Consider the following 27,086-nt stretch of genomic DNA (forward strand, 5'->3'; position numbering starts at 1 on the left):
AAAAATGTCACTAATAGACTCACTTAGCACAGGATTGCCACAAACTTTCAATTTTTAAAAATATGCAATATCTGTGAAGACAATAAAGTGAAGCACAATAAAACAAGGTATGCTTGTATGTCCAGCCTGTATTTAAGGGGTAAAGAGTTATGCTCCACCTCCTTGAGGACAGAGTATCTACAGAAATTATTTGGAAATCTTTTGTGTGAAAGATTTATGTACATTTATTTATGTATTCAGTCATTTATTTATATCAGTATAGAGTCATAGATATTTATTTTATACTTTGAGTTATTATCCAATAATACTTTATTTATTTTGTTACTCAAATTGTTCTGCTTTGACCATCAGGAACTCCTTCAGTTGGCTCCTGTGTTTATTTGATATATCCCCAGTTGTTTGTCTTTTGAGCACTTTCTTACTTTCTGGAACAAGAAGACACAGCAGGCTTACCTTGTATATTTCCTGCCCAAACACTAGAATCAGCCATTTTTCCAAGAAGCCCTGGTTCCTTTAACTGGAGAATGTATTTGAAACCATGTTCTGGGCTCTGGGTGGGCACTAACAGTTTTTAATTAAAATTTGGATTTGTTTCTAAAAGACCCAAAAGTACAAGAATAATATACATTCCCACCACTCAAAATTTTTCCTCTTTATTTTGCTTTTTAATAAATAAAACATTTATAAAATTGAAGGCCATTTTCCCAGTCCCTGATCCTAAAACACTCCCTCTTTTCCCAGAAGCAACCACAATCTTAAGTTGACATGTAGAAATTTTTTTCAAGCATGCATGAAATATTTACAGAAATAGCTGTGTATTAAAGAAAATACTGGCAAAACCCCCAACAAACAAAGGTCCAGCCACCAAATGGCTTTAGAGGTGAATTCTACCAAACATTTAGAGAAGAGTTTACACCTATCCTTCTCAAACTATTCCAAAAAATTGCAGAGGAAAAAATGCTTCTGTACTCATTCGATGAGGCCAGCATCACTCTGATACCAAAACTAGACAAAGATATCACACAAAAAGAAAATTACAGGCCAATATCACTGATGAACATAGATGCAAAAACCTCAACAAAATCTTAGCAAATTGAATCCAACAGTACACTAAAAGGATAATTTACCATACTCAAGTGGAATTTATCCCAGGGATGCAAGGATGGTTCAGTACCCACAAACCAATCAATGTGATATACCACATTAACAAATTGAAGAATAAAAACCATATGATTGAGAGGGGCAAGAGACAAGATGGCAGAGCAGAAGAAATCTCCTCTCATGAAAAAAACAAATTCACAACTAACTGCTGAACAACCATCAACAAAAAAGACTTGAACCTACCGAAAAAGATATTCTACACCCAAAGACAAATAAGCCACAACGAGATGATAGGAGGGGTGATTTTGCAATATAATCAAATCCCATACCTGCCAGATGGGTGACCCACAAACTAGAAAATAATTATATTGCAGAGGTTCTCCCACGGGAGTGAGAGTTGTGAGCCCCACATTATGCTCCTCACCCTGAGGGTCTGGTATCAGGTGGAGGAGCCTCCAAAACATCTGATGTTGAAGGCCAGTGGAACTTGAATGCAGGAGCTCCACAGAACTGGGGGGAACAGAGACTCCACTCTTAGAGGTCACACACAAGGTTTCACATGCATTGGGACCCAGGTCAAAGCAGTGACTCCATAGAAGCCTGGGCCAGACCTATCTGCATTTCTTGGAGGGTCTTCTGGCAGATGGGGAGTGGTCATGGCTCACTGTGGGGGCGAGGGCACTGGTGGTAGCAGCCCCAGGGAATATTCATTGGTGTGAGCTCTCCTGGAGGACACCATTTTGGCATGAGATCTGGCCCCATGCAACAGCCTGCAGGCTCCAGTACTGGGATGCTCAGGCCAAACAACCAACAGGGTGGGAACACAGCCCCACCCACCAGCAGACAGGCTGCCTAAAGTCATTCTGAGCCCACTGCCAGCTCTAAACACACCCCTTGACACAGCCCTTCCCACCAAAGGGATAAGACCCAGCTCCACTCACCAGTGGGCAGGCACCAGTTCCTTCCACCAGGAAGCCTGCACACCTTCTAGACCAGTGCCACTCACCAGGGGGCAGACACCAAAAGAAAAAGGAACTACATTCCTGCAGCCTGAGGAACAGAGACCACAGAGAAATTTAGACAAAATGAGATGGCAGAGAAAGATGTTCCCGATGAAGGAATAAGATAAAACCTCAGAAGAACAGCTAAGTGAAGTAGAGATATGCAATCTACCTGAAAAAGAATTCAGAGTAATGATAGTAAAGATGATCCAAGATCTCAGAAAAGGAATGGAGGCACAGACTGAAAGGATACAAGAAAAGTTTAATAAAGAGCTAGAAGATTTAAAGAACAAACAAACAGAGATGAACAGTATATATTCAACACCCATTTATGATAAAAGCTCTCCAGAAAGTGGGCATATAGGGAACGTACCTTTATTATAACATAACATAATAAAGACTGTATATGACAAACCCACAACTAACATCATACTCAACAGTGAAAAGCTGAAAGTATTTACTCTAAGATCAGGAACAAGACAAGGATGTCCACTCTCACTACTTTTATTCAACATAATTTTGGAAGTCTGAGCCAGGGCAATCAGAGAAGAAAAAAAATAAAAGGAATCCAAATTGGAAAAGAAGTAAAGCCAACTTGGTTTGCAGATGACATGATATTATACATAGAAAATCCTAAAGATACTACCAGAAAACTACTAGAGCTCATGAATGAATTCAGTAAATTTGCAGAATACAAACTTAATACACAGAAATCTGTTGCATTTCTATACGCTAACAATGAAACATCAGAAAGAGAAATTAAGGAAATAATCCCATTTACCATCACATCAAAAAGAATAAAATACCTAGATATAAATATACCTAAGGAGGCAAAAGGCCTGTACTCTGAAAACTATAAGACGCTGATGAAAGAAATTGAAGATGAGGACTTCCCTGGTGGTGCGGTGGCCAATGCAGGGAACATGGGTTCGATCCCTGGTCTGGGAAGATCCCACAGTCCATGGAGAAACTAAGCCCACAAGCCACAACTACTGAGCTTGTGTGCCACAACTACTGAAGCCCGCGTGCCTAGAGCGCGTGCTCTGCAGCAAGAAAAGCCACCACAATGAGAAACCCGTGCACCACAATGAAGAGTAGCCCCTGCTCGCTGCAACTAGGGAAAGCCTGTACACAGCAACAAAGACCCAACACAGTCAAAAATAAATTAATTAATTAAAAAAAAAAGAAATCAAAAATGACACAAACAGATGGAAAGACATACCATGTTCATGGATTGGAAGAATGAATATTGTCAAAATGACTATACTACCCAAGGCAATCTACAGATTTAATGCAATCCCTATTAAATTACCAATGGCATTTTTCACAGGACTGGAACAAAAAAATTTTTAATTTATAGGGAAACACAAAAGACCCCAAATAGCCAAAGCAATCTTGAGAAAGAAAAACAGAGCTGGAGAATCAGGCTTCCTGACTTCAGACTATATTACAAAGCTACAGTCATCAAGACAGTATGGCACTGGCAGAAAAACAGAAATGTAGATCAATGGAACAGGATAGAAAGCCCAGAAATAAACCCACTCACCTATGGTCAATTAATCTATTGACAAAGGAGGTAAGAATATATAGTGGAGAAAAGGCAGCCTCTTCAATAAGTGGTGCTGGGAAAACTGGACAGCTACATGCAAAAGAATGAATAAGAATGTTAGGACATTCTCTAACACCATACACAAAAATAAACTGAAAATGGATTAAATACCTAAATGTAAGTCCAGATACTATAAAATTCTTAGAGGAAAACATAGGCAAAACACTTTACGACATAAATTGCAGCAATATCTTTTTGTATCCACCTCCTAGAATAATGAAAATAAAAACAAAAATTAAAAAATGGGGAACTAATTTTGCACAGCAAAGGAAAGCATAAACAAAATCAAAAGACAGCCCACAGAACTGGAGAAAATATTTGCAAATGAAGCGACTGACAAGGGATTAATCTCCAAAATATGCTCATGCAGCTCAATATCAAAAAAACAGATGGCCCAATCAAAAATGGGCAGAAGATCTAAATAGACATTTCTCTGTAGAAGACCTACAGATGTCCGAAAAACACATGAAAAGATGCTCAACATCACTAATTATTAATGAAATACAAAACTACAATAAGGTATCACCTCAGACTGGTCAGAATGGCCATCATCAAAAAGTTGACAAACAATAAATGCTTGTGAGAGTGTGGAAAAAAAGTAAATCTTGTCCACTGTTGGGAATGTAAATTGGTGTAGCCAGTGTGGAAAACAGTATAGCACTTTCTCAAAAAAATAAAAATATTACTACCATATGAGCCAGCAATTCCAGTCCTGGGTATGTTTCCCCCCCAAAATGAAAACATTAAAAGATACATGCACCCCAATATCATAGCAGCATTATTTACAGTTGCCAAGATATGGAAGCAACTAAAGTGTCCATCAACAGATGAGTGGGTAAAAAGGATGTGGTATATATACACAATGGAATACTACTCAGCCATAAAAAAGAACAAGATTTTGCTATTTGCAACAACATGGATGGACTTGAAGGGTATTATGCTAAGCGAAATAAGTCAGAGAATAACATAATGCATGATATCACTTATATATGGAAGCTAAAAAAAAAACTCGTAAGTATAGCAAAAAGAAACAGACTCACAGATCTAGAGAACAAGCTAGTGGTTACCAGTGGGGTGAGGGATGGGGGAGGGGCAAGAGACAAGTAGGGGATTAAGAGATACAAACTACTATATATATAATAAATAAGCTACAAGGATATATTGTATAGAACAGGGAATATATCCAATATTTTACAATAAGTATAAATGGAGTACAACCTTTAAAAATTGTGAATCACTATGTTGTACATCTGAAACTTATGTAATATTGTAAGTCATCTATACCTCAATTTTTTAAAAAAGCGAAAAGACTGGCTTTTGTTTAGGCCGAGTTTCCGTATTCCCTGGGCTGTTCTAGTGGGTAATTGTGTCTCTGCCATAAGCCATTTGTCCACACATTTAGTACCTTACCTTGTTGTTGTAGCTAGCATTCCGTTTGTCTCTCTCTCATGAGGTAACTTCATTCTGCTATTTCTTCCAGCCACTCTCTCTTCTCTAGTCTGTTTCTTCACATCTCATACTAATTTGCTGCTTTTTAGGCAGCTTCTGGTGTCCTTCCTTGTTGGAAGACCAATAACTTGATATAGTGGATTTTGTGAAAGTATATTGTAAACTGAAATGTGCTAAACAATTATATAATTTCACTGTTTCATTCACAGAGCCCCCCAAAATGGGGCCGGGGGCATATCATTCATTTGTTTGGAGTACTTGCTCTTTATCAGCTACTTTTTAGCTTAGAGACATTACCAGTTACTTTTAGTTATTTTTTGAGTTGTACTTCTGGAAGGTTGAGGCTGCCAGATTTAAGAACATTTGCTATATGGAAATCAGAATAGTTAATTTAATGGTTCTTCATTTATGTCTTTCATACAAATACTGTTCTTCAAAATATAGGAACAGTATCCAAAATAGAGGCAAAGTTTACTATTGAAGGGATTGCTCGTGAAACAATTTCTCCAGCAAGTGACTTAAAATAAGAGACTAATTGTGTAATTATAAAGTGAAAGGCTTTAGCTATAATTGCCATCCATTGAATTGTATTGCAGTGTGGGCAGTTCAGCTGGTAAAGTTCTGGGTGCATAGCACCTTATCTGCTTACTAAGGTAAGCAGAAATTTGGGGGTTGGGATTTCCAGCTCCATTAACAGTAAATATATCTAATTTCTTCCACAGCTTACATTTACTTTGACAAAGGCAAATTTGGAAGCAATTACTTGAGAACCATTTGTATAACACCTGGAAAATCAAAACAGGCACAATGAAGCACTTCCTGAGGTAAGTATTTATGGTTTCCTGGATGAGCACTCTGAAATGGAGAAACTTCCTTAACAATTAGTATATTTCTGTTCACCATTTGTGATCCTATAACCAGTTCTCTAGGACTGCATAAAATAACATTGTATTTTGGCTAAGAACAATTTGGACATAAGGTTTCTCTGCCAACTCTATACCCATACTGATGCTAAGAGAGAGCACTTACAAGTAGGAGATTACAAGAGATTATAAAAGAATATAGGCACAAAACCATGGGGCAGACACGCTTTGATGCCTTGTGTTTCTAAAGCCCCAAGGTTCAGGTTTGAGGCGTTAGTAGTCAAGGAATCAATATAATTTGTGTAGAATCATTTTCCTAAAAAAAGTAATTTTAAAAGTAGATTTTGGGGCTTCCCTAGTGGCGCAGTGGTTGAGAGTCCGCCTGCGGATGCAGGGGACACGGGTTCGTGCCCCGGTCCGGGAAGATCCCACATGCCGCGGAGAGGCTGGGCCGTGAGCCATGGCCGTTGAGCCTGCGCGTCCGGAGCCTGTGATCCGCAACGGGAGAGGCCACAGCAGTGAGAGGCCCGCGTACCGCAAAAAAAAAAAAAAAAAAAAGTAGATTTTGGTTGGCTGGCCAACCCATACAGGCATTTTCAAATGTTCTTTTTTGGTGAAAAATATGTTCTAAGCTTTAGCTTTTCCTGCCTCAGTGATGCCTCTTAAATCTGCATTAATTTTTTTTTAACATCTTTATTGGGGTAAAATTGCTTTACAATGGTGTGTTAGTTTCTGCTTTATAACAAAGTGAATCAGTTATACATATACATATGTTCCCATATCTCTTCCCTCTTGCATCTCCCTCCCTCCCACCCTCCCTATCCCACCCCTCCAGGCGGTCAGAAAGCACCCAGCAGATATCCCTCTGCCATGCGGCTGCTTCCCACTAGCTATCTACCTTACGTTTGTTAGTGTATATATGTCCATGCCTCTCTCTCGCCCTGTCACAGCTCACCGTTCCCCCTCCCCATATCCTCAAGTCTCTTCTCCAGTAGGTCTGTGTCTTTATTCCTGTCTTACCCCTAGGTTCTTCATGACTTTTTTTTTTCTTAAATTCCATATATATGTGTTAGCATACGGTATTTGTCTTTCTCTTTCTGACTTATTTCACTCTGTATGACAGACTCTAGGTCTATCCACCTCATTACAAATAGCTCAATTTCGTTTCTTTTTATGGCTGAGTAATATTCCATTGTATATATGTGCCACATCTTCTTTATCCATTCATCCGATGATGGACACTTAGGTTGTTTCCATCTCCGGGCTATTGTAAATAGAGCTGCAATGAACATTTTGGTACATGACTCTTTTTGAATTTTGGTTTTCTCAGGGTATATGCCCAGTAGTGGGATTGCTGGGTCATATGGTAGTTCTATTTGTAGTTTTTTAAGGAACCTCCATACTGTTCTCCATAGTGGCTGAACCAATTCACATTCCCACCAGCAGTGCAACAGTGTTCCCTTTTCTCCACACCCTCTCCAGCATTTATTGTTTCTAGATTTTTTGATGATGGCCATTCTGACTGGTGTGAGACGATATCTCATTGTAGTTTTGATTTGCATTTCTCTAATGATTAATGATGTTGAACATTCTTTCATGTGTTTGTTGGCAGTCTGTATATCTTCTTTCGAGAAATGTCTATTTAGGTCTTCTGCCCATTTTTGGATTGGGTTGTTTGGTTTTTTGTTATTGAGCTGCATGAGCTGCTTGTAAATTTTGGAAATTAATCCTTTGTCAGTTGCTTCATTTGCAAATATTTTCTCCCATTCTGAGGGTTGTCTTTTGGTCTTGTTTAAGGTTTCCTTTGCTGTGCAAAAGCTTTGAAGTTTCATTAGGTCTCATTTGTTTATTTCTGTTTTTATTTCCATTACTCCAGGAGGTGGGTCAAAAAGGATCTTGCTGTGATTTATGTCATAGAGTGTTCTGCCTATGTTTTCCTCTAAGAGTTTGATAGTTTCTAGCCTTACATTTAGGTCTTTAATCCACTTTGAGCTTATTTTTGTGTATGGTGTTAGGGAGTGATCTAATCTCATACTTTTACATGTACCTGTCCAGTTTTCCCAGCACCACTTATTGAAGAGGCTGTCCTTTCTCCACTGTACATCCCTGCCACCTTTATCAAAGATAAGGTGTCCATATGTGCGTGGGTTTATCTCTGGGCTTTCTATCCTGTTCCATTGATCTATCTTTCTGTTTTTGTGCCAGTACCATACTGTCTTGATTACTGTAGCTTTGTAGTATAGTCTGAAGTGAGGGAGCCTGATTCCTCCAGCTCCGTTTTTTGTTCTCAAGATTGCTTTGGCTATTCGGGGTCTTTTGTTTTTCCATACAAATTGCAAGATTTTTTGTTCTAGTTCTGTGAAAAATGCCAGTGGTAGTTTGATAGGGATTGCATTGAATCTATAGATTGCTTTGGGTAGTAGAGTCATTCTCACAATGTTGATTCTTCCAATCCAAGAACATGGTATATCTCTCCGCCTATTTGTATCATCTTTAATTTCTTTCATCAGTGTCTTATAATTTTCTGCATACAGGTCTTTTGTCTCCTTAGGTAGGTTTATTCCTAGATATTTTATTCTTTTTGTTGCAGTGGTAAATGGGAGTGTTTTCTTGATTTCACTTTCAGATTTTTCATCATTAGTATATTGGAATGCCAGAGATTTCTGTGCATTAATTTTGTATCCTGCTACTTTACCAAATTCATTGATTAGCTCTAGTAGTTTTCTGGTAGCATCTTTAGGATTCTCTATGTATAGTATCATGTCAGTTGCAAACAGTGACAGCTTTACTTCTTCTTTTCCGATTTGGATTCCTTTTATTTCCTTTTCTTCTCTGATTGCTGTGGCTAAAACTTCCAAAACTATGTTGAATAAGAGTGGTGAGAGTGGGCTACCTTGTCTTTTTCCTGATCTTAGTGGAAATGCTTTCAGTTTTTCACCATTGAGGACGATGTTGGCTGTGGGCTTGTCATATATGGCCTTTATTATGTTGAGGAAAGTTCCCTCTATGCCTACTTTCTGCAGGGTTTTTATCATAAATGGTGTTGAATTTTGTCAAAATCTTTCTCTGCATCTATTGAGATGATCAAATGGTTTTTCTCCTTCAATTTGTTAATATGGTTTATCACATTGATAGATTTGCGTATATTGAAGAATCCTTGCATTCCTGGAATAAACCCCCCTTGATCATGGTGTATGATCCTTTTAATGTGCTGTTGGATTCTGTTTGCTAGTATTTTGTTGAGAATTTTTGCATCTATGTTCATCAGTGATATTGGCCTGTAGTTTTCTTTCTTTGTGACATCCTTGTCTGGTTTTGGTATCAAGGTGATGGTGGCCTCATAGAATGAATTGGGAGTGTTCCTCTCTCTGCTATATTTTGGAAGAGTTTGAGAAGGATAGGTGTTAGCTCTTCTCTAAATGTTTGATAGAATTCGCCTGTGAAGCAATCAGATCCTGGGCTTTTGTTTGTTGGAAGATTTTTAATCACAGTTTCAATTTCAGTGCTTGTGATTGGTCTGTTCATATTTTCTATTCCTGATTCAGACTGGCAAGTTGTGCATTTCTAAGAATTTGTCCATTTCTTCCAGATTGTCCATTTTATTGGCATAGAGTTGCTTGTAGTAAGATTGTCCATTTATTGGCATATAGTTGCTTGTAGTAATCTCTCATGATCTTTTTTATTTCTGTAGTGTCAGTTGTTACTTCTTCTTTTTCATTTCTAATTCTATTGATTTGAGTGTTCTCCCTTTTTTACTTGATGAGTCTGGCTAATGGTTTATCTATTTTGTTTATCTTCTCAAAGAACAAGCTTTTAGTTTTATTGATCTTTGCTATTGTTTCCTTCATTTCTTTTTCATTTATTTCTGATCTGATTTTTATGATTTCTTTCCTTCTGCTAGCTTTGAGGTTTTTTTGCTCTTCTTTCTCTAATTGCTTGAGGTGCAAGGTTAGGTTGTTTATTCGAGATGTTTCCTGCTTCTTAAGGTGGGCTTGTAATGCTATAAACTTCCCCCTTAGAACTGCTTTTGCTGCATCCCGTAGGTTTTGGGTCGTTGTGTCCCCATTTTCATTTGTTTCTAGGTATTTTTTTATTTCCTCTTTGATTTCTTCAGTGATCACTTCGTTATTATGTAGTGTATTGTTTAGCCTCCATGTGTTTGTATTTTTTACAGATCTTTTCCTGTAATTGATATCTAGTCTCATGGCGTTGTGGTCGGAAAAGATACTTAATACAATTTCAATTTTCTTATATTTATCAAGGCTTGATTTGTGACCCAAGATATGATCTATCCTGGAGAATGTTTCATGAGCACTTGAAAAAAATGTGTATTCTGTTGTTTTTGGATAGAGTGTCCTATAAATATCAATTAAGTCCATCTTGTTTAATGTATCATTTAAAACTTGTGTTTCCTTATTTATTTTCATTTTGGATGATCTGTCCATTGGTGAAAGTGGGGTGTTAAAGTCCCCTACTATGAATGTGTTACTGTCAATTTCCCCTTTTATGGCTGTTAGTATTTGCCTCATGTATTGAGGTGTTCCTATGTTGGGTGCATAAATATTTACAATTGTTTTATCTTCTTGGATCGATCCCTTAATCATTATGTAGTGTCCTTCTTTGTCTCTTCTAATAGTCTTTATTTTAAAGTCTATTTTGTCTGATATGAGAATTGCTACTCCAGCTTTCTTTTGGTTTCCATTTGCATGGAATATCTTTTTCCATCCCCTTATTTTCAGTCTGTATGTGTCTCTAGGTATGAAGTGGGACTCTTGTAGACAGCATATATAAGGGTCCTCTTTTTGTATCCATTCAGCCAATCTGTGTCTTTTTGGTGGGAGCATTTAGTCCATTTACATTTAAGGTAATTATCGATATGTACGTTCCTATTCCCATTTTCTAAATTGTTTTGGGTTCGTTATTATAGGTCTTTTCCTTCTCTTGTGTTTCTTGTCTAGAGAAGATCCTTTAGCATTTGTTGTAAAGCTGGTTTGGTGGTGCTGAACTCTCTCAGCTTTTGCTTGTCTGTAAAGGTTTTAATTTCTCCATCAAATCTGAATGAGATTCTTGCTGGGTAGAGTAATATTGGTTGCAGGTTTTTCTCCTTCATCAATTTCAGTATGTCCTGCCACTCCCTTCTGGCTCTGCATTAATTTTTGGGTTCCCTGAAGATTTTGCTGTATAGGGTACCATATATGTTTGTGTGTTTTAGAGTGATCATGTTTTGTTTTGAAAGCCATTTAGCTGGACCTATAGTTATAATTATTTTCAAGAGTATTGACTGTCATTCACAATTCTATAACTAAAATTCTCAGAGAAATTTTACATTATATTAAAATATGACAAAATAAAGTTAATTTGGTCCTGAAAGTTAGAAAATAAGACACACTTTCTAGAATATTGCGTTTCTTTCCTGCAAGATGGTGGCCTACCTATGTTGCCTATTCTGGTCCCTTGTTCTGGCTATTTTCTCTAAGAAAATAATTAGTGGGTTTACTTCTTTTAGGATGTGATTTAATTCTTTCAGTGGCTGCAATTTAAGATTTTCTTTTTCCCACGGTTTTCATTGCATTTTTATTTCTGGAGCATCTAGGTCATTTTGGGTGGGATTCACTATGGTTTGGTATAGCTACTGGTGTTTCACAATTCAATCTTAGAATTGTGAAAACCTCTCAGAAGGTCAATATTAAACCATTTACAGGCATTAACATTTGTTTTATTATACAGTATACTCCTCAGCCTGTTTATCTCAGATGTGTAAAAAGATAGTATTTGAAAAATCACTAGGTCATTTACCAGCAAAGTATTTAACTCGATACATTTTTGGTTGCCATGACATTAACATATCTGTTTACACACTCATGAAAAGTTGGTATCTATAAATCCCCCTTGAGTGTAAACGTGGTGTTTCATTTTTATTTTTTTTGTGGTACGTGGGCCTGTCACTGTTGTGGCCTCTCCTGTTGCGGAGCACAGGCTCCAGAAGCGCAGGCTCAGCGGCCATGGCTCACGGGTCCAGATGCTCCGCAGCATGTGGAATCTTCCCAGACCGGGGCACGAACCCGTGTCCCCTGCATCGGCAGGCAGACTCTCAACCACTGCACCACCAGGGAAGCCCTAAACATGGTGTTTTTAAGCTGTAGAATCATGTTAACAGAGAGCTTTAATGTTAGCTGAAGCTTAGAAGTCAGGAGCTCCTTTTGTAATAGGGGAGGTGGTAGTGATGAAGTTTGTCCCAAGACTTGTACTACTGAATTTCTTCTTCAGTGTTTTTGTTTTAGAAAAACTTGAGTGGGCTCAAAACCAGCCATTTTAGGAGAAATAGTAACATTTGTTTCTGTTAGTTTTTGTTAAATTGAATAGGTGCAACACTATGTTTAATAGAGATTATATTTTTAAATTAATTTGTATTTGATGATTTAAAACTGATATAGTGCAAAATCTACCACTCTAATTTCACACAGAGCAGCACCAAGGGTAATGGAACTGGCATATCCCTATCAGTTATATGTTCTGATACAAATTTTTCTCTTTTAACTTGATACATTTGTTTTACAAATATTACTTAACATTGATAATTTGTGTGAAACTGAAGCTAGCATAATAAATTACACATCAAGAAAGAAACTTGAGGATTTTCATTGACCATTGGTTTCAAAATATTGACAGGAAACTCAATCATTTTTTAAAAATATTTATTTATTTATTATTATTATTTTTTTGGCTGCATCGGGTCTTAGTTGCAGCATTCCATTGTGGTGTGCGAGCTCAGTAGTTGTGGCACGTGGCTTAGTTGCCCAGCAGCATGTGGGATCTTAGTTCCCTGACCAGGGATTGAACCCGCATCCCTTGCATTGGAAGGCGGATTCTCTACCACTGGACCACCAGAGAAGTCCCAAAACTCAATCATTGTTTCTCCTTAGTTGATTATTGCTTTTGGCTTTAATTTTTGTTTTTAATTCTTTTTATTGTTATAACTTGTGTGTATTCATTTTATCTTAATGTTTGTGGTAATTGGAGGGATAAGAGGGCAAGGAGTAATAATTCTGCATTACAGGCACTATCAGATAATTTAGATTGCCTTCTATTCCCTGTAGTCCATTCTCACAATTTGGCAATCTTTTCATTCGAACCAAAGAGGAGGTTATATAAACATAACTTGAACAAATCAGGTGTTAATTCCTGAGCTCAGCAAATACATTATGCAGAATAAGGAGTTGACTTTCACTGAGAAGAATCATCAACATTTAAAAAGCCCACGGAGTGATTAATCTGTCAATTTCTGAGTTGTTCTAGAATGAGCAACTTCTGAGGCCATGTACAGACTCAGAAGAAGTAAAGTTAATCTTAGAGAAACGAGGTGTGGGGAAAAAATGGATTTTAATCCACATTTAAGATACATGGAACCCATACTCTTCTCTCTCTAACTCCCTGCTACCATCACATACATTAATGGTGTAACTACTCAGAGCTTAAGGGAGTAGAAGAAACATTACATAAGATATTAGAAATAAATGCTACAGGATTAGTACACCCAGCTGAAGGGTGTGTTTTAAATTGACAGTAGATATGGGATATTGGATAAGTACCCCATAGTCACCCAGTATGACTTTAGCTGTGATCTGCATTAAAAGAATACAGGGATAAAACTGAGAAGAAAGTGTGTCTATGTGTGATCAGAAAAAGAGGGGACACTTTTTGAGCCCTAAATAGAACTGAGGCTTAGAGTTTAGTTTGTTTAATATATTTCATTAATTTCAACTCAATTAATGTTTATAACAGAGAGAACCTAACACTTGTATTAAGATCTTTTCCTTTGCTAGGATTTAGTTATTGAAATTAAATGCTTTTAAGGTCATCAAAACATTATTAATTTTGAATTTTCCTAATAAAAGGTATAAGTCACCCCATATAAATAATTGCTTCCAACTATTTCAGCCTCAAGATCTCAGTTTCTTGGCCATGGAATTCACTGCATACTTTCCTTCCTTAGGCAGAAGAGAGGATATGAAACCATCTGCCAAACTCAAACCTCCATGGGAGAAACTGAGATATAACGCAGACTTGTACCCAAGTCCTGGCTGTGAAACAGTAAAGGGGAAAACAATATTTTACTACTGTGATTAGGTAAATAAAGGCTTCCAATTAGCAAAAAAAATCTGTAAATGGGGTTTTATAGGTCATTCACACTTGATTAATATCTTGGTCCACTGATTCATTTAGAAAGCGTTTAGTACTAGTGATAATTCCAGTACTATGCCACATTTAAATTTTTATTTTCTCTTCATAACAATTGTAATAAAATAGGAATTAATACCCCATTTACAGCAGAGGGCAAAAAGCTTAGCAAAGTTAAGAAACTCATCTAAGGGCACACAGATATTTGAATGCAGGCCTATCTGACTTCAAAGTTTTTTCTCATAATTTTTGCATCATGGTACTGTGTACCTGTTGTGAGGTGTTCTGGGTGATACAGAAGTGAATATGAGGTGGCCTTTGCTCCAAAGTAACATACCACTTGGCAACAAGATGAAGCCATGCATACAAAATTAAGATATAAGAAGGAATGTGATTGGTGACATGCTACAACTGTTTTGTGACGGGACTATTCAGGGAAGTCTTCACTGAGGTGATGTTGAAGGAAAGAGACAGAGGATGTAACAGGTGGAGAAGGTCCTATGAACAAAGCCCGAGAAAGTGTGACCAGCTGCCACAAGCAGCAGGTGGTCCAGGTTTATTGGCTGTAGACCCCGTTTAGGGAGAGTAGAAGATAAGTTGCAAAGATGAAGTTGGGGGCAGCTCTTGGACACATTTGCAAGCATGGTATAAAATAGCCCAGAAGCATGGTAACACTTTCACCCAGACCTAATGTACACCTTAAAGAGAAGGGTGAGTCAGACAAAAAATCTTTTTCCCTTACAACATGTGTCTAGCCTTATCTTAGAGCCAGATATCTAGTCCATTCCCTTCAGCTTACAAATGAGAGGGCAGAGCCTCAGAGAAACAAAGTAGCTTGTCCACACTCACACAGCTCATAATGGCAAATTGAGGCTAGACCTGAAGTCAGACTTCAGACACTTTCCTATTTAATCAAGTAGTATTTCCATTTACCACGAAGTAATTTCCACTGCATTTGAAGGGCTGAAGGTGCAGGGTCATGTAGTTATTCCAGAATTTGACTATCATTGCTTGAGACATTGACTGAGCTTATTTATGAGATGTAAAAGCAAAGTCTTGAAAAGGGATAGATTTATGGTACGTTTGAATACCTCTCTCACTGTAGACTGGTACTTTTAGCCATATTTTATCTTTTTTAGGACACACACATACACACCACGTATGTATATACATAGATAAATATACATATGTATACATACATATATGGGTATGTATACACACTATATACACACACATACACATGTACATGTATGTTTATACATACATGTATTTTAAATTATTTTGTTTCCTGCATAAAAACAAACAAAAATTGTTTCCACACCCTTGTTGAAATATGTTAACCTGGATAGTTTTCTAGGCAATTTCCTGTAGGTGATCTCACCAGAGCCTGCCATGAGAGATTTTTTTGGGAACTTGAGTATTGGCTTCCCAGCTCTCCTACCTCTGACCTGAATGTCTATTTCCTTTCCCGGGTTAGGGAAGTTTTCAGCTTTTATATCTTCAAATATATTCTCTGTCACTTTTTTCCTTCTGGGACCACTATAATGTGAATGTTAGTATGCTTGATGTTGTCACACAGGTCTTTTAAACTGTCCTCATTTTTTTATTCTTTGTTCTTCTTTTTTCTATTCAGCTTCAGTGATTTCCACTACTCTGTTTCCAGCTAGCTGATCTGTTCCTGTGTATCAACTAAGCTACTATTGATTCCTTCTAGTGTATTTCTTATTTTAGTTATTGTATTTCTTCATATCTGTTTGGTCCTTCTTAGTATTTTCTAAATCTTTGTTAAAAACTTCTAATTTCTCAATCTGTTCATCCTATCTTCTACCACGTTCTTTGAACATCTTTACAGTCATTACCTTGAACTCTTTATCAGGTAGATTGTTTATCTCTGCTTCACTTAGTTCTTGGGTTTTATCTTGTTCCTTTGTTTGGAAGATATTTCTCTGTCACCTCAATTTGTTGTTTTTATTTCTATATATTTTGTAGGTTGGTTATGTTTTCCAACCTTGGAGAAGTGGCCTTTTGTAGAAGATGTCTTATGTGTCCCAGCAGCACACTCACCTCTCGTCACCAGTGCTATATGCTCTTGGGGTGCCCCCTATGTGGACTGTGTGGGTCCTTCTACTGTGGTGGGCTGAATACTGTGGATGGTCTGGTAGGCATGGCTGTTCCCACCCCATCCCCTGCCTTGGTCACTTGGTTGCCAGACCTGCTTTGTGCAGAAGCTGCTGGCAGCTGGTGGACAGGGTTGGGTCATGAGGCAGCTGGGTGTAGTGCCTTGGGGAGTCCAGGGGCTAGTGCTGGCGCACTGGTGGGTGGACCTGGGATCCAGTGTTTGTGGGGCTGGGGGTCTTGGATCAAGTGTTGGCCTGCTGGTGGGCAGGGCCTGTTCATGATGCATCTCATTGAATGTCCTGGAGTGTCCCAAAATGCTTTCAGCCCATTGGTGAGTGGGGCTGCATCCCAGGATGGCTGGCTGAGGGGTCCAAGGCGTCTCAGAACTGGTGTCAGCCTGGGGTAGGCAGAGCCAGGTCCTGGGTTCTCTGGCTGCACAGCCCTGGGGGTCCTGGTGCTGGTGTTGACCTGCTGGTGGGGAAATCTGGGGCCTGGGATGGTCCTGGGGTGGTGTCTGCATGCTACTGGGTGAGGCTGGTTCCTGACACAGCTGGCTATAGGATCTTGGGTATCCCAAAGCTATTATAGGCTCACTGGTGAGTGGGGCTAGATCCTGGAGTGGCTGGCTAAGGAGCCCAAGGTGTCCCAGAACTGTTGTTGGCCTGTTTGTCGGTTGGCTGGGTTCTGACATGGTAGGCTGTGGGGGGACTTTGGTGGTCCTGGGAGTGGTATCTACCCACTGGTGGGTGGGGCCAAGGTCCAGGGGATCCCAGGGCTGGTGCCTCCCCTCAGTTGGCTGAGGCCAGGTCTGGGGTTTCAGGCTGCAGGACCCAGGGTCCTAGAGCTGGTGTTGGCCTGCTGGTGGGTAGAGCTGAGGCCCTGGGGTCCCAGGGCTAGTGCCGGCGCCCTGGTGTATGAGACCAGGTCCTGGGCCCTCTGGTGGACAGGGCCATACCTCAGGGTGCCTGTGGGCTTAGGGGTTCTTAAAGCAGTAGTCCTGTTGGTAGGTGGGACTGTGTTCCTGCCCAGCTAGTTGCTTGGCCTGAGGCATCCCAGTACTGGTGCTGACAGGCTTGTGGGTGGAGCCAGTTCTCAGAGCTAATAAGCTCCAGGGAGGATTCCAAAATGGCACTTGTCAGCACAAATGTCCCTATGGTAGAACACGCTCCCCAAAATTGTTGCTGCCAGTGTCTGTGTCCCCAGGTTGAGCTCCAGTTGCTTCCTGCCTATCCAGGAGGCTCTCCAAGACCGGCAGGTGGGTCTGACCTAGGCTCCTTTCAAATAACTGCTTCTGCCCTGGTTCCCAGAGTGTGTGAGATTTTGTGTGCACCCTTTAAGAGTGAAGTCTCTATTTCCCACAACACTCTGGGTCTCCCAACTGGTCTTCAAACCTAAACCTTCTGGAGGCTTATCTTCCCAGTGCAGGTCCCCTGGACTGGGGAGCCTGATGCTGTGCTTGGACCCTTTGCTCCTTGGGGAGACCCTCTGCAATTGTGATTATTCTGTCATTTGTGGGTAGCCTGCCCAGGAGTCTTGACTGTACCTCATCTCCGCCCCTTCTACCCGTCTTGTTGTGGTTCCTTCTTTATATCTTTAGTTGTAGACGATTTTTTCTGCTAGTCGTCTGGTCTTTCTTATCAGTTGTTGCTCTGTAAAGAGTTGTAATTTTGGTGTGCTGTGGGAGGAGGTGAGCTCAGGGTCTTCCTACTCTGCCATCTTGGTCACTGCCCCTGTCTAAATGCTTCTTAAATGTCAAAGCATAATGTGTTTGCTGCTTCCCTTATAAATAAACTAATAAATGTATTATCCAAGTAGAAAAAAATCTGAATTTTAAAAATAAATCTTGGAAAGTATATGAATTTAATCATTAAATTTTTATTTGAATAGTGATGTCGTTAATAATTTAAGAGAAACTTGTCTCCTTTTCTTTGAAAGGAAAAGGATAAACCATTAATTTATTTATTATTTTAGTTGTACCACAGTCAGCTATTGCTCTCTAATCCCTCATATGAAATTTCCCTGGAATTAAAAATAGTGCCCTTTACTATAGCAATAGAATTTGGAATAATATCTATCCATGATAGATTTATACCCACTACCTTTGAAAAGCAGCATGATCTCTTCAAATAAAGAATGATGGAAAAGGGGGGATTTCCTAAGCGGTCCAGTGGTTGGGACTCTGTGCTTTCACTGCAGGGGGCGTGGATTCGATCCCTGGTCAGGGAACTGAGATCCCACATGCCACGTGACCAAAAAAAAAAAAAAAAAAAGAATGATGGAAAAGACCAGGGGCTCCACACCGTCTCACCACTGCTCAATGTGGGGAAATAATCTTGGTTTTATTTTACAACTTTATTGGAGTATAATTGCTTTACAATGGTGTGTTAGTTTCTGCTTTATAACAAAGTGAATCAGTTATACATATACATATGTTGCCATATCTCTTCCGTCTTGCGTCTCCCTCCCTCCCGCCCTCCCTATCCCACCCCTCTAGGTGGTCACAGCAACGAGCTGATCTCCCTGTGCTATGCGGCTGCTTCCCACTAGCTATCTATTTTACGTTTGGTAGTGTGTATATGTCCATGCCACTCTTTCGCTTTGTCACAGCTTACCCTTCCCCCTCCCCATATCCTCAAGTCCGTTCTCTAATAGGTCTGTTTCTTTATTCCTGTCTTACCCCTAGGTTCTTCATGACTTTTTTTTTCTTAAATTCCATATATATGTGTTAGCATACAGTATTTGTCTTTCTCTTTCTGACTTACTTCACTCTGTATGACAGACTCTAGGTCCATCCACCTCATTACAAATAGCTCAATTTCATTTCTTTTTATAGCTGAGTAATATTCCATTGTATATATGTGCCACATCTTCTTTATCCATTCATCCGATAATGGACACTTAGGTTGTTTCCATCTCCGAGCTATTGTAAATAGAGCTGCAATGAACATTTTGGTACATGACTCTTTTTGAATTTTGGTTTTCTCAGGGTATATGCCCAGTAGTGGGATTGCTGGGTCATATAGTAGTTCTATTTGTAGTTTTTTAAGGAACCTCCATACTGTTCTCCATAGTGGCTGTACCAATTCACATTCCCACCAGCAGTGCAACAGTGTTCCCTTTTCTCCACACCCTCTCCAGCATTTATTGTTTCTAGATTTTTTGATGATGGCCATTCTTACCAGTGTGAGATGATATCTCATTGCAGTTTTGATTTGCATTTCTCTAATGATTAATGATGTTGAGCATTCTTTCATGTGTTTGTTGGCAGTCTGTATATCTTCTTTCGAGAAATGTCTATTTAGGTCTTCTGCCCATTTTTGGATTGGGTTGTTTGGTTTTTTGTTATTGAGCTGCATGAGCTGCTTATAAATTTTGGAGATTAATCCTTGGTCAGCTGCTTCATTTGCAAATATTTTCTCCCATTCTGAGGGTTGTCTTTTGGTCTTGTTTAAGGTTTCCTTTGCTGTGCAAAAGTTTGAAGTTTCATTAGGTCCCATTTGTTTATTTTTGTTTTTATTTCCATTTCTCTAGGAGGTGGGTCAAACAGGATCTTGCTGTGATTTATGTCATAGAGTGTTCTGCCTATGTTTTCCTCTAAGAGTTTGATAGTTTCTAGCCTTACATTTAGGTCTTTAATCCATTTTGAGCTTATTTTTGTGTATGGTGTTAGGGAGTGATCTAATCTCATACTTTTACATGTACCTGTCCAGTTTTCCCAGCACCACTTATTGAAGAGGCTGTCCTTTCTCCACTGTACATCCCTGCCACCTTTATCAAAGATAAGGTGACCATATGTGCGTGGGTTTATCTCTGGGCTTTCTATCCTGTTCCATTGATCTATCTTTCTGTTTTTGTGCCAGTACCATACTGTCTTGATTACTGTAGCTTTGTAGTATAGTCTGAAGTGAGGGAGCCTGATTCCTCCAGCTCCGCTTTTCATTCTCAAGATTGCTTTGGCTATTCGGGGTCTTTTGTTTTTCCATACAAATTGTGAAATTTTTTGTTCTAGTTCTGTGAAAAATGCCAGTGGTAGTTTGACAGGGATTGCATTGAATCTATAGATTGCTTTGGGTAGTAGAGTCATTCTCACAATGTTGATTTTTCCAATCCAAGAACATGGTATATCTCTCCATCTAATAATCTTGTTTTTCTAGAGGCCCACAAATGGTATCTTTGTATGACTTCACATTTCCAGTTCATGTATCAAGTCCTCTGTGGCCTCTTTTCCTAGTAGGATGCTCATTATTTAGAGGGGCCCATTTACTAGGCCAAATACCTGTTGACAAGTTAATTTCCAACTGACTACCAGTGCCCCTAATTAGGAACTTCAACAGAGCAGCTAAAATTTTTTAAAATGTCATTTTAGAAAGTACATGAAATGCTGGAAACATTGAGCAGTCTGCTGTTCTTTATGGCCATTTAGATGAAAAGTGTTCTGTTTAGGAAAGTGATTTGATTCAAGAATTGTGATTATTTTGTATGTATCCTTCCTCACCAATAGTGTACTTCTTGTTTATTACAGGATTTCTTCAAGCAAGAATTAACTTTCATTAGCAAATTCATTGAAATTGTTCAAAATAAGCCGCTTTTCTCTTACTATTCCAAAAGAAGATGTCAGAATCACAAATTTAAGATGATGGAGTAGTGTTGTACTACAGGTACCCACACGCCCTCATCCCAGAGGCAGGAGAGTACATGGTCCTAGGTGCATCTCCTGTTTCAGAGGCTTCATCCCTGCTGAATGGATTCCTCTAACAAAGAAGCACAAGACAGGAGCTCACTTTTATTTGGTAGCAGAAATATGATTTATATTGAATAATTTATTTATATTGGGTGGCTATTCTTGTGCCAGCTAGAGGATGAATGTTAAATGATAAAAGTGATCATAATTGCCTTATGGAAGGATACTGCTATGAACTCAGCATAAACTTCACTCTGCAGCATATCAGTAAATGGCAGTAACAGAAAATGTTGGAAGTAGAACTTGTGTAAATAGCTCTTTTTATTAAATCAGATTCTTCCAGTGCTTAAGCAAGGCATTCATCTTTGGAAACTACAGTGGCTCCTTTTGGAACACAATAAAAAAGCTATGATTGAAAACACAGAAACAAACACAAAAAAACTGCTGTCTATGCATATAGTTATTAAAAATCGGAGATGGTGGGGATTCCTTGGTGGTCCAGTGGTTAGGACTCCACACTTTCACTGTTGGAGGGTCCTGGTTCAATCCCTGAGTTGAGGAACTAAGATCCAGCAAGCCACGCAGCACAGCAAAAAAAAAAAAAAAAAACCAAAACCAACCAAACGAACAAAAAACACACATGTAAAAAAATATAAGAGATGGTGATCAGTATTTTCTCCTTGTAGTCTTGAGAATTTGATTGTTGTTCCTACAAAATGTAGCAAATCTTTTCAATAGTGATTTGCGAATCTTCCATCAGAAATAAGAAAACTAAGTCTAGTGTTATGAAGAATAAAAGCAAAATATTCTTCTAAATAAAACTAAGATTATTGGTTTGATGATTCAGGCTAGGAGATAAAAACAAAACAAGCACAGCTATAAACCCTCTGAACATAGGGTTCAGATGGTGGAGAGAGTGTGGCAGTAATTCTTCTTCTAATAATAGGAACAGAAGGATAGGATTAAAGAAAGCAAATGGGATCTGCTACACAGGTACATCTGAGATGCCTTCACTCCAGGCACGTGGTCAGAAACATAAAGGAGATAAAGGAAATTAAAAGGAGGAAAAGTACTATAAATCCAAAAGTTCCTATTCCTAAACTCAGATGGAAAGGGATGCACTTTTCCTACCTTTTTCCCTCCCTCCCTTTCTCCCTCCCTCCCTTTCTTCCTTCCTTTCTTTCTTTTTCCCTAAACCAACTACTGATTAGCTTTAAAGCTTTAAAGATTCATTTCTTCCTTTAAGGGTAAACATGCCAAACCAATTTAACATTCTCCCCAAATATTTAATCATTTTGATTGTTCTCAGGACCTTAAGCAGTTTTCCCACAAATTGAGGCACTTAAATAGGACCAGACATTTAAGAAGTGATCTCTTGGTAGCACTTGATGGTGAAGAACAGCCATCCTGAGATGCTTATATGGAGGTTTTGCTGATCTGGTCCTTTCACGAGAAAGCAACTTGGGTACTTGTTCTCTCATCAAAATCGGGCTTCTGGGCTTCCCTGGTGGTGCGGTGGCTGAGAGTCCGCCTGCCAATGCAGGGAACACGGGTTCGTGCCCCGGTCCGGGAAGATCCCGCATGCCGCGGAGCAGCTGGGCCCGTGAGCCATGGCCGCTGAGCCTGCGCGTCCGGAGCCTGTGCTCCACAACGTAGAGGCCACAATAGTGAGAGGCCCGCGTACCGCAAAAAAAATAAATAAATAAAATCGGGCTTCCAAAGTAAGGGGTAGCGCTGGTATTTCCATCTCTGACCATGCCTTACATTTACGATTGATCTAAGTGCAAAATAAACTGTATCTGTCAAGGCATTGTTTGATCTGATGATCTGGCTTCAAAAAATATAATACATAGCATAGAAAGAAAGTACAGTGCCTAGCATAACAAGCTGTTTTTTAATGAAATATTTGTGGGCATTTTGGCCCATTACAAAAACAAGGAAAAAATCAAAATATATCCTGGATAATAAATAACATTATCAGGACACTCACCCAGAAATTATGAAAGGGTAAGGAAGCAGTGTATAAATGTCATTTCACAATTGAAATGAGCATTTCTCTTTCATGATTTGTGTTATTGTTTATGTGATTATGTGAGAGGGTTGTGATACACCTCACAGAGCATTGAGCCCTAAGAAATGATGCACCATCTCTAACCCCTCACTGTGGATTTCCACTGGGTTTCCCTGTCTTTGACAGTGTGAATACCCTCAGGGGAATTGAAAAAAAGAAAAAAGAAAAGCATAGAACATGATGTCTTTTCTCTCCTTTTATATAACACTGTCTTGATGCAAAACAATTCCCCAGGCATTTTCTTCTTATATGCAAGGAGGCCAGTGGGAGAAATTTTAGATGGGCTATAAGTCACTCACATCTGGATGCTTCCTGCCACCTAGGATGACACCTCTAGGTCTCAAGCCACATCTCTGTATAGTTCTGATGAAGAAGTTGCATAGGGGAAACTTTCTGTTTAATTTAATTGGCTTGTATCCTAAGTAGGTTGAATACAAAAATACTCCTTAAACTGTAATTAGAACCTTTTTCTCTAGGACGATTTAGTACTACAAGAACCTGATTATTATGGAGTCCTAATGCATAGACTTAAAATAGGCTTCATTTGAGAAGCTGGCCCACATACTGGGCAAACTTTACTGGAATTTGCACATGGGTATCATAAGGGCAGATATCATGGAAAGATTTATCCCTGACTTGTAATAGGATTAATGCCAACCAGTTATTAATATCATTACCATTTGGCTGATAACAAGTTAACAAGGATATTGCTCAATCTTTTCTTCTGTCATAGCTATCCAATAGTTGGAAGAATGGAAAACTTTTTCCAAGAGACCATGTTGTGGTTTTGTAAAATTTCTCACTCATCTAATTAAAATGTTCCATTAATTATTTTCAGGGTTACTTTTTTTTGGAAGCTGATAATCTAAATCCTAACAGATCTTAGAACATATTTGACTAAAACAGTTGAATTTCAGACTTCACAACATAGTAAATCATTTTTTGTCTTTCAGCAGAATATGACTTCACATAGAAATTTCATATGTACTTTTGTAATGATTTTTGGTGATCATTTTATACATTTTAATTGTAGTTATAACTTTCTTCTTAAATAAAATAATATATACATATTAAAAAAAGAAAGTATACTTAATCAGAAAAGAAAATAAAAATTACTCATAATTCCATTACCCAGAAAAACCACTGTTAATATTTTTGTTGTATATCCTGCCAGTCTTTTTCTCCTTGTTTATATATCATCATTAAATATTTTGTTTTATTTACTAAAGAAAAAATATATTATTCCACACATGTTCTTTCCAAACATTTTTCTATTTGATAAGCATATTATGGACATTTTGTTATTAGTTACTCCAGAATACAATTCTAATGCCTACAAGGGATTCTACCACATTTTAGTGTAGAAATTTAGTTACTTATATGTTTCTTCCATTCCCTGTGCATTTAAAAAAATTTTTTTAACATGTTTACTGGAGTATAATTGCTTTACAGTAGTGTGTTATTTGCTGCTTTATAACAAACTGAATCAGCTATACATATACATATATCCCCATATCTCCTCCCTCTTGTATCTCCCTCCCACCCTCCCTATCCCACCCCTCTAGGTGGACACAAAGCACCAAGCTGATCTCCCTGTGCTATGTGGCTGCTTCCCACTAGCTATCTGTTTTACATTTGGTAGTGTATATAAGTCCATGCCACTCTCTCACTTCATCCCAGGTTACCCTTCCCCCTCCCATGTCCCCAGGTCCATTCTCTACATCTGCATCTTTATTCCTGTCCTGCCCCTAGGTTCTTCAGAACCACTTTTTTTAGATTCCATATATATGTGTTAGCATACAATGTTTGTTTTTCTCTTTCTGACTTACTTCACTCTGCATGACAGACTCTACATCCATCCACCTCCCTACAAGTAACTCAATTTTGTTTCTTTTTATGGCTGAGTAATATTCCATTGTATGTATGTGCCACATGGACACTTAGGTTGCTTCCATGTCTTGGCTATTGTAAATAGAGCTGCAGTGAACACTGTGGTACATGACTCTTTGAATTATGGTTTTCTCAGGGTATATGCCCAGTAGTGGGATTGCTGGGTCATATGATATTTCTTTTTAGTTTTTTAAGGAACCTTCATAGTGTTCTCCATAGTGGCTGTATCAATTTATATTCCCACAAACAGTACAATGTAAATTTTCTCCACACCCTCTCTAGCATTTATTGTTTGTAGATTTTTTGATGATGGCCATTCTGACTGGTGTGAGGTGATACCTCATTGTAGTTTTGATTTGCATTTCTCTAATGATCAGTGATGTTGAGCATCCTTTCATGTGTTTGTTGGTAATCTGTATATCTTCTTTGGAGAAATGTGTCTTTAGGTCTTCTGCCCCTTTTTGGATTGGGTTGTTTGTTTTTTTGATATTGAGCTGCATGAGCTGCTTGTAAATTTTGGAGTTTCAATCCTTTGTCAGTTGCTTCATTTGCAGATATTTTCTCCCATTCTGAGGGTTGTCTTTTCTTATTGTTTATGTTTTCCTTTGTTGTGCAGAAGCTTTTAAGTTTCATTAGGTCCTATTTGTTTTTATTTCCATTTCTGTAGGAGGTAGGTCAAAAAGGATCTTGCTGTGATTTATGTCATAGAGTGTTCTGCCTACGTTTTCCTCTAAGAGTTTTACAGTGTCTGGTCTTACGTTTAGGTCTTTAATCCATTTATTTGTTGTTTTTCCCTTGCTGCTTTTAATATTTTTTCTTTGTATTTAACTTTTGATAGTTTGATTATTATCTGTCTTAGCATGTTTCTCCTTGGATTTATCCTGTATGGGACTCTCTGTTCTTCCTGGGCTTGACTGACTATTTCCTTCCCCATATTAGGAAAGTTTTCAACCATAATCTCTTCAAATATTTTCTCAGTCCCTTTCTTTTTCTCTTCTTCTTCTGGGACCCCTATAATTCTAATGTTGGTTCGTTTAATGTTGTCCCAGAGGTCTCTGAGACTGTCCTCAATTCTTTTCATTCTTTTTTCTTTATTCTGCTCTGCAATAGTTATTTCCACTATTTTATCTTCCAGGTCACTTACCTGTTCTTCCTCCTCAGTTATTCTGCTATTGATTCCTTCTAGAGAATTTTTAGTTCCATTTATTGTGTTGTTCATCATTGTTTGTTTGCTCTTTAGTTCTTCTAGGTCTTTGTTAAACATTTCTTGTATTTTCTCCATCCTATTTCCAAGATTTTGGATCATCTTTACTATCATTACGCTGAAATCTTTTTCAGGTAGACTGCCTATTTCTTCTTCATTCTTTTGGTCTGGTGGGTTTTTACCTTTTTCCTTCATCTGCTGTGTGTTTCTCTGTCTTCTCATTTTGCTTAACTTACTGTGTTTGGGGTCTCCTTTTCACAGGCTGGAGGTTTGTAGTTCCCATTGATTCTGGTGTCTGCCCCCAGTGGCTAAGGTTGGTTCAGTGGCTTGTGTAGGCTTCCTGGTGGAGGGGACTGGTGCCTGTGTTCTGGTGGATGAGGCTGGATCTTGTCTTTCTGTTGGGCAAGACTGCATCTGGTGGTGTGTTTAGGGGTGTCTGTGACCTTATTATGTTTTTAGGCAGCCTCTCTGCTAACGGGTGGGGGTGTGTTCCTATCCTGCTCGTTGTTTGGCATAGCGTGTCCAGCACTGTAGCTTGCTGGTAGTTGAGTGGAGCTGGGTCTTAGCGTTGAGATGGAGATCTCTGGGAGAGCTTTCACCATTTGATATTACATGGAGCCGGGAGGTCTCTGGTGGACCAGTGTCCTGAACTCGGGATTCCCACCTCAGAGGCACAGGCCTGACACCTGGCTGGAGCACCTAGAACCTGTCAGCCACATGGCTCAAAAGAAAAGGGAGAAAAAAAAAGAAAGAAAGAAAAAAATAAAATAAAGTTATTAAAATAAAAAATACTAAAAATTAAAAAGTAATAAAAGAAAGAAAGAAGAGAGCAACCAAACCAATAAACAAATCCACCAATGATAACAAGCACTAAAAAGTATACTAAAAAAAAAATTTTAAACAAACAAAAAAAAACAGAAC

The 27,086-nt window shown here is 38.7% G+C and overlaps 1 protein-coding gene across 1 annotated transcript in view; it reads left to right on the forward strand.

Moving 5' to 3' along the window:
* Nucleotides 1–27,086, forward strand: part of ELMOD1 (ELMO domain containing 1) — a 110,796-nt gene that overhangs the window by 35,233 nt on the left and 48,477 nt on the right. The window contains exon 2 of the mRNA XM_060160321.1: nt 5,883–5,984. Within this exon, the coding sequence (XP_060016304.1) occupies nt 5,968–5,984 (17 nt within the window). The 5' untranslated portion in view covers nt 5,883–5,967. The remainder of the gene's footprint in view (nt 1–5,882; nt 5,985–27,086) is intronic.

The sequence above is a fragment of the Lagenorhynchus albirostris genome, chromosome 9, assembly GCF_949774975.1.
Source record: "Lagenorhynchus albirostris chromosome 9, mLagAlb1.1, whole genome shotgun sequence".
In the NCBI taxonomy this organism is placed as follows: domain Eukaryota; kingdom Metazoa; phylum Chordata; class Mammalia; order Artiodactyla; family Delphinidae; genus Lagenorhynchus; species Lagenorhynchus albirostris.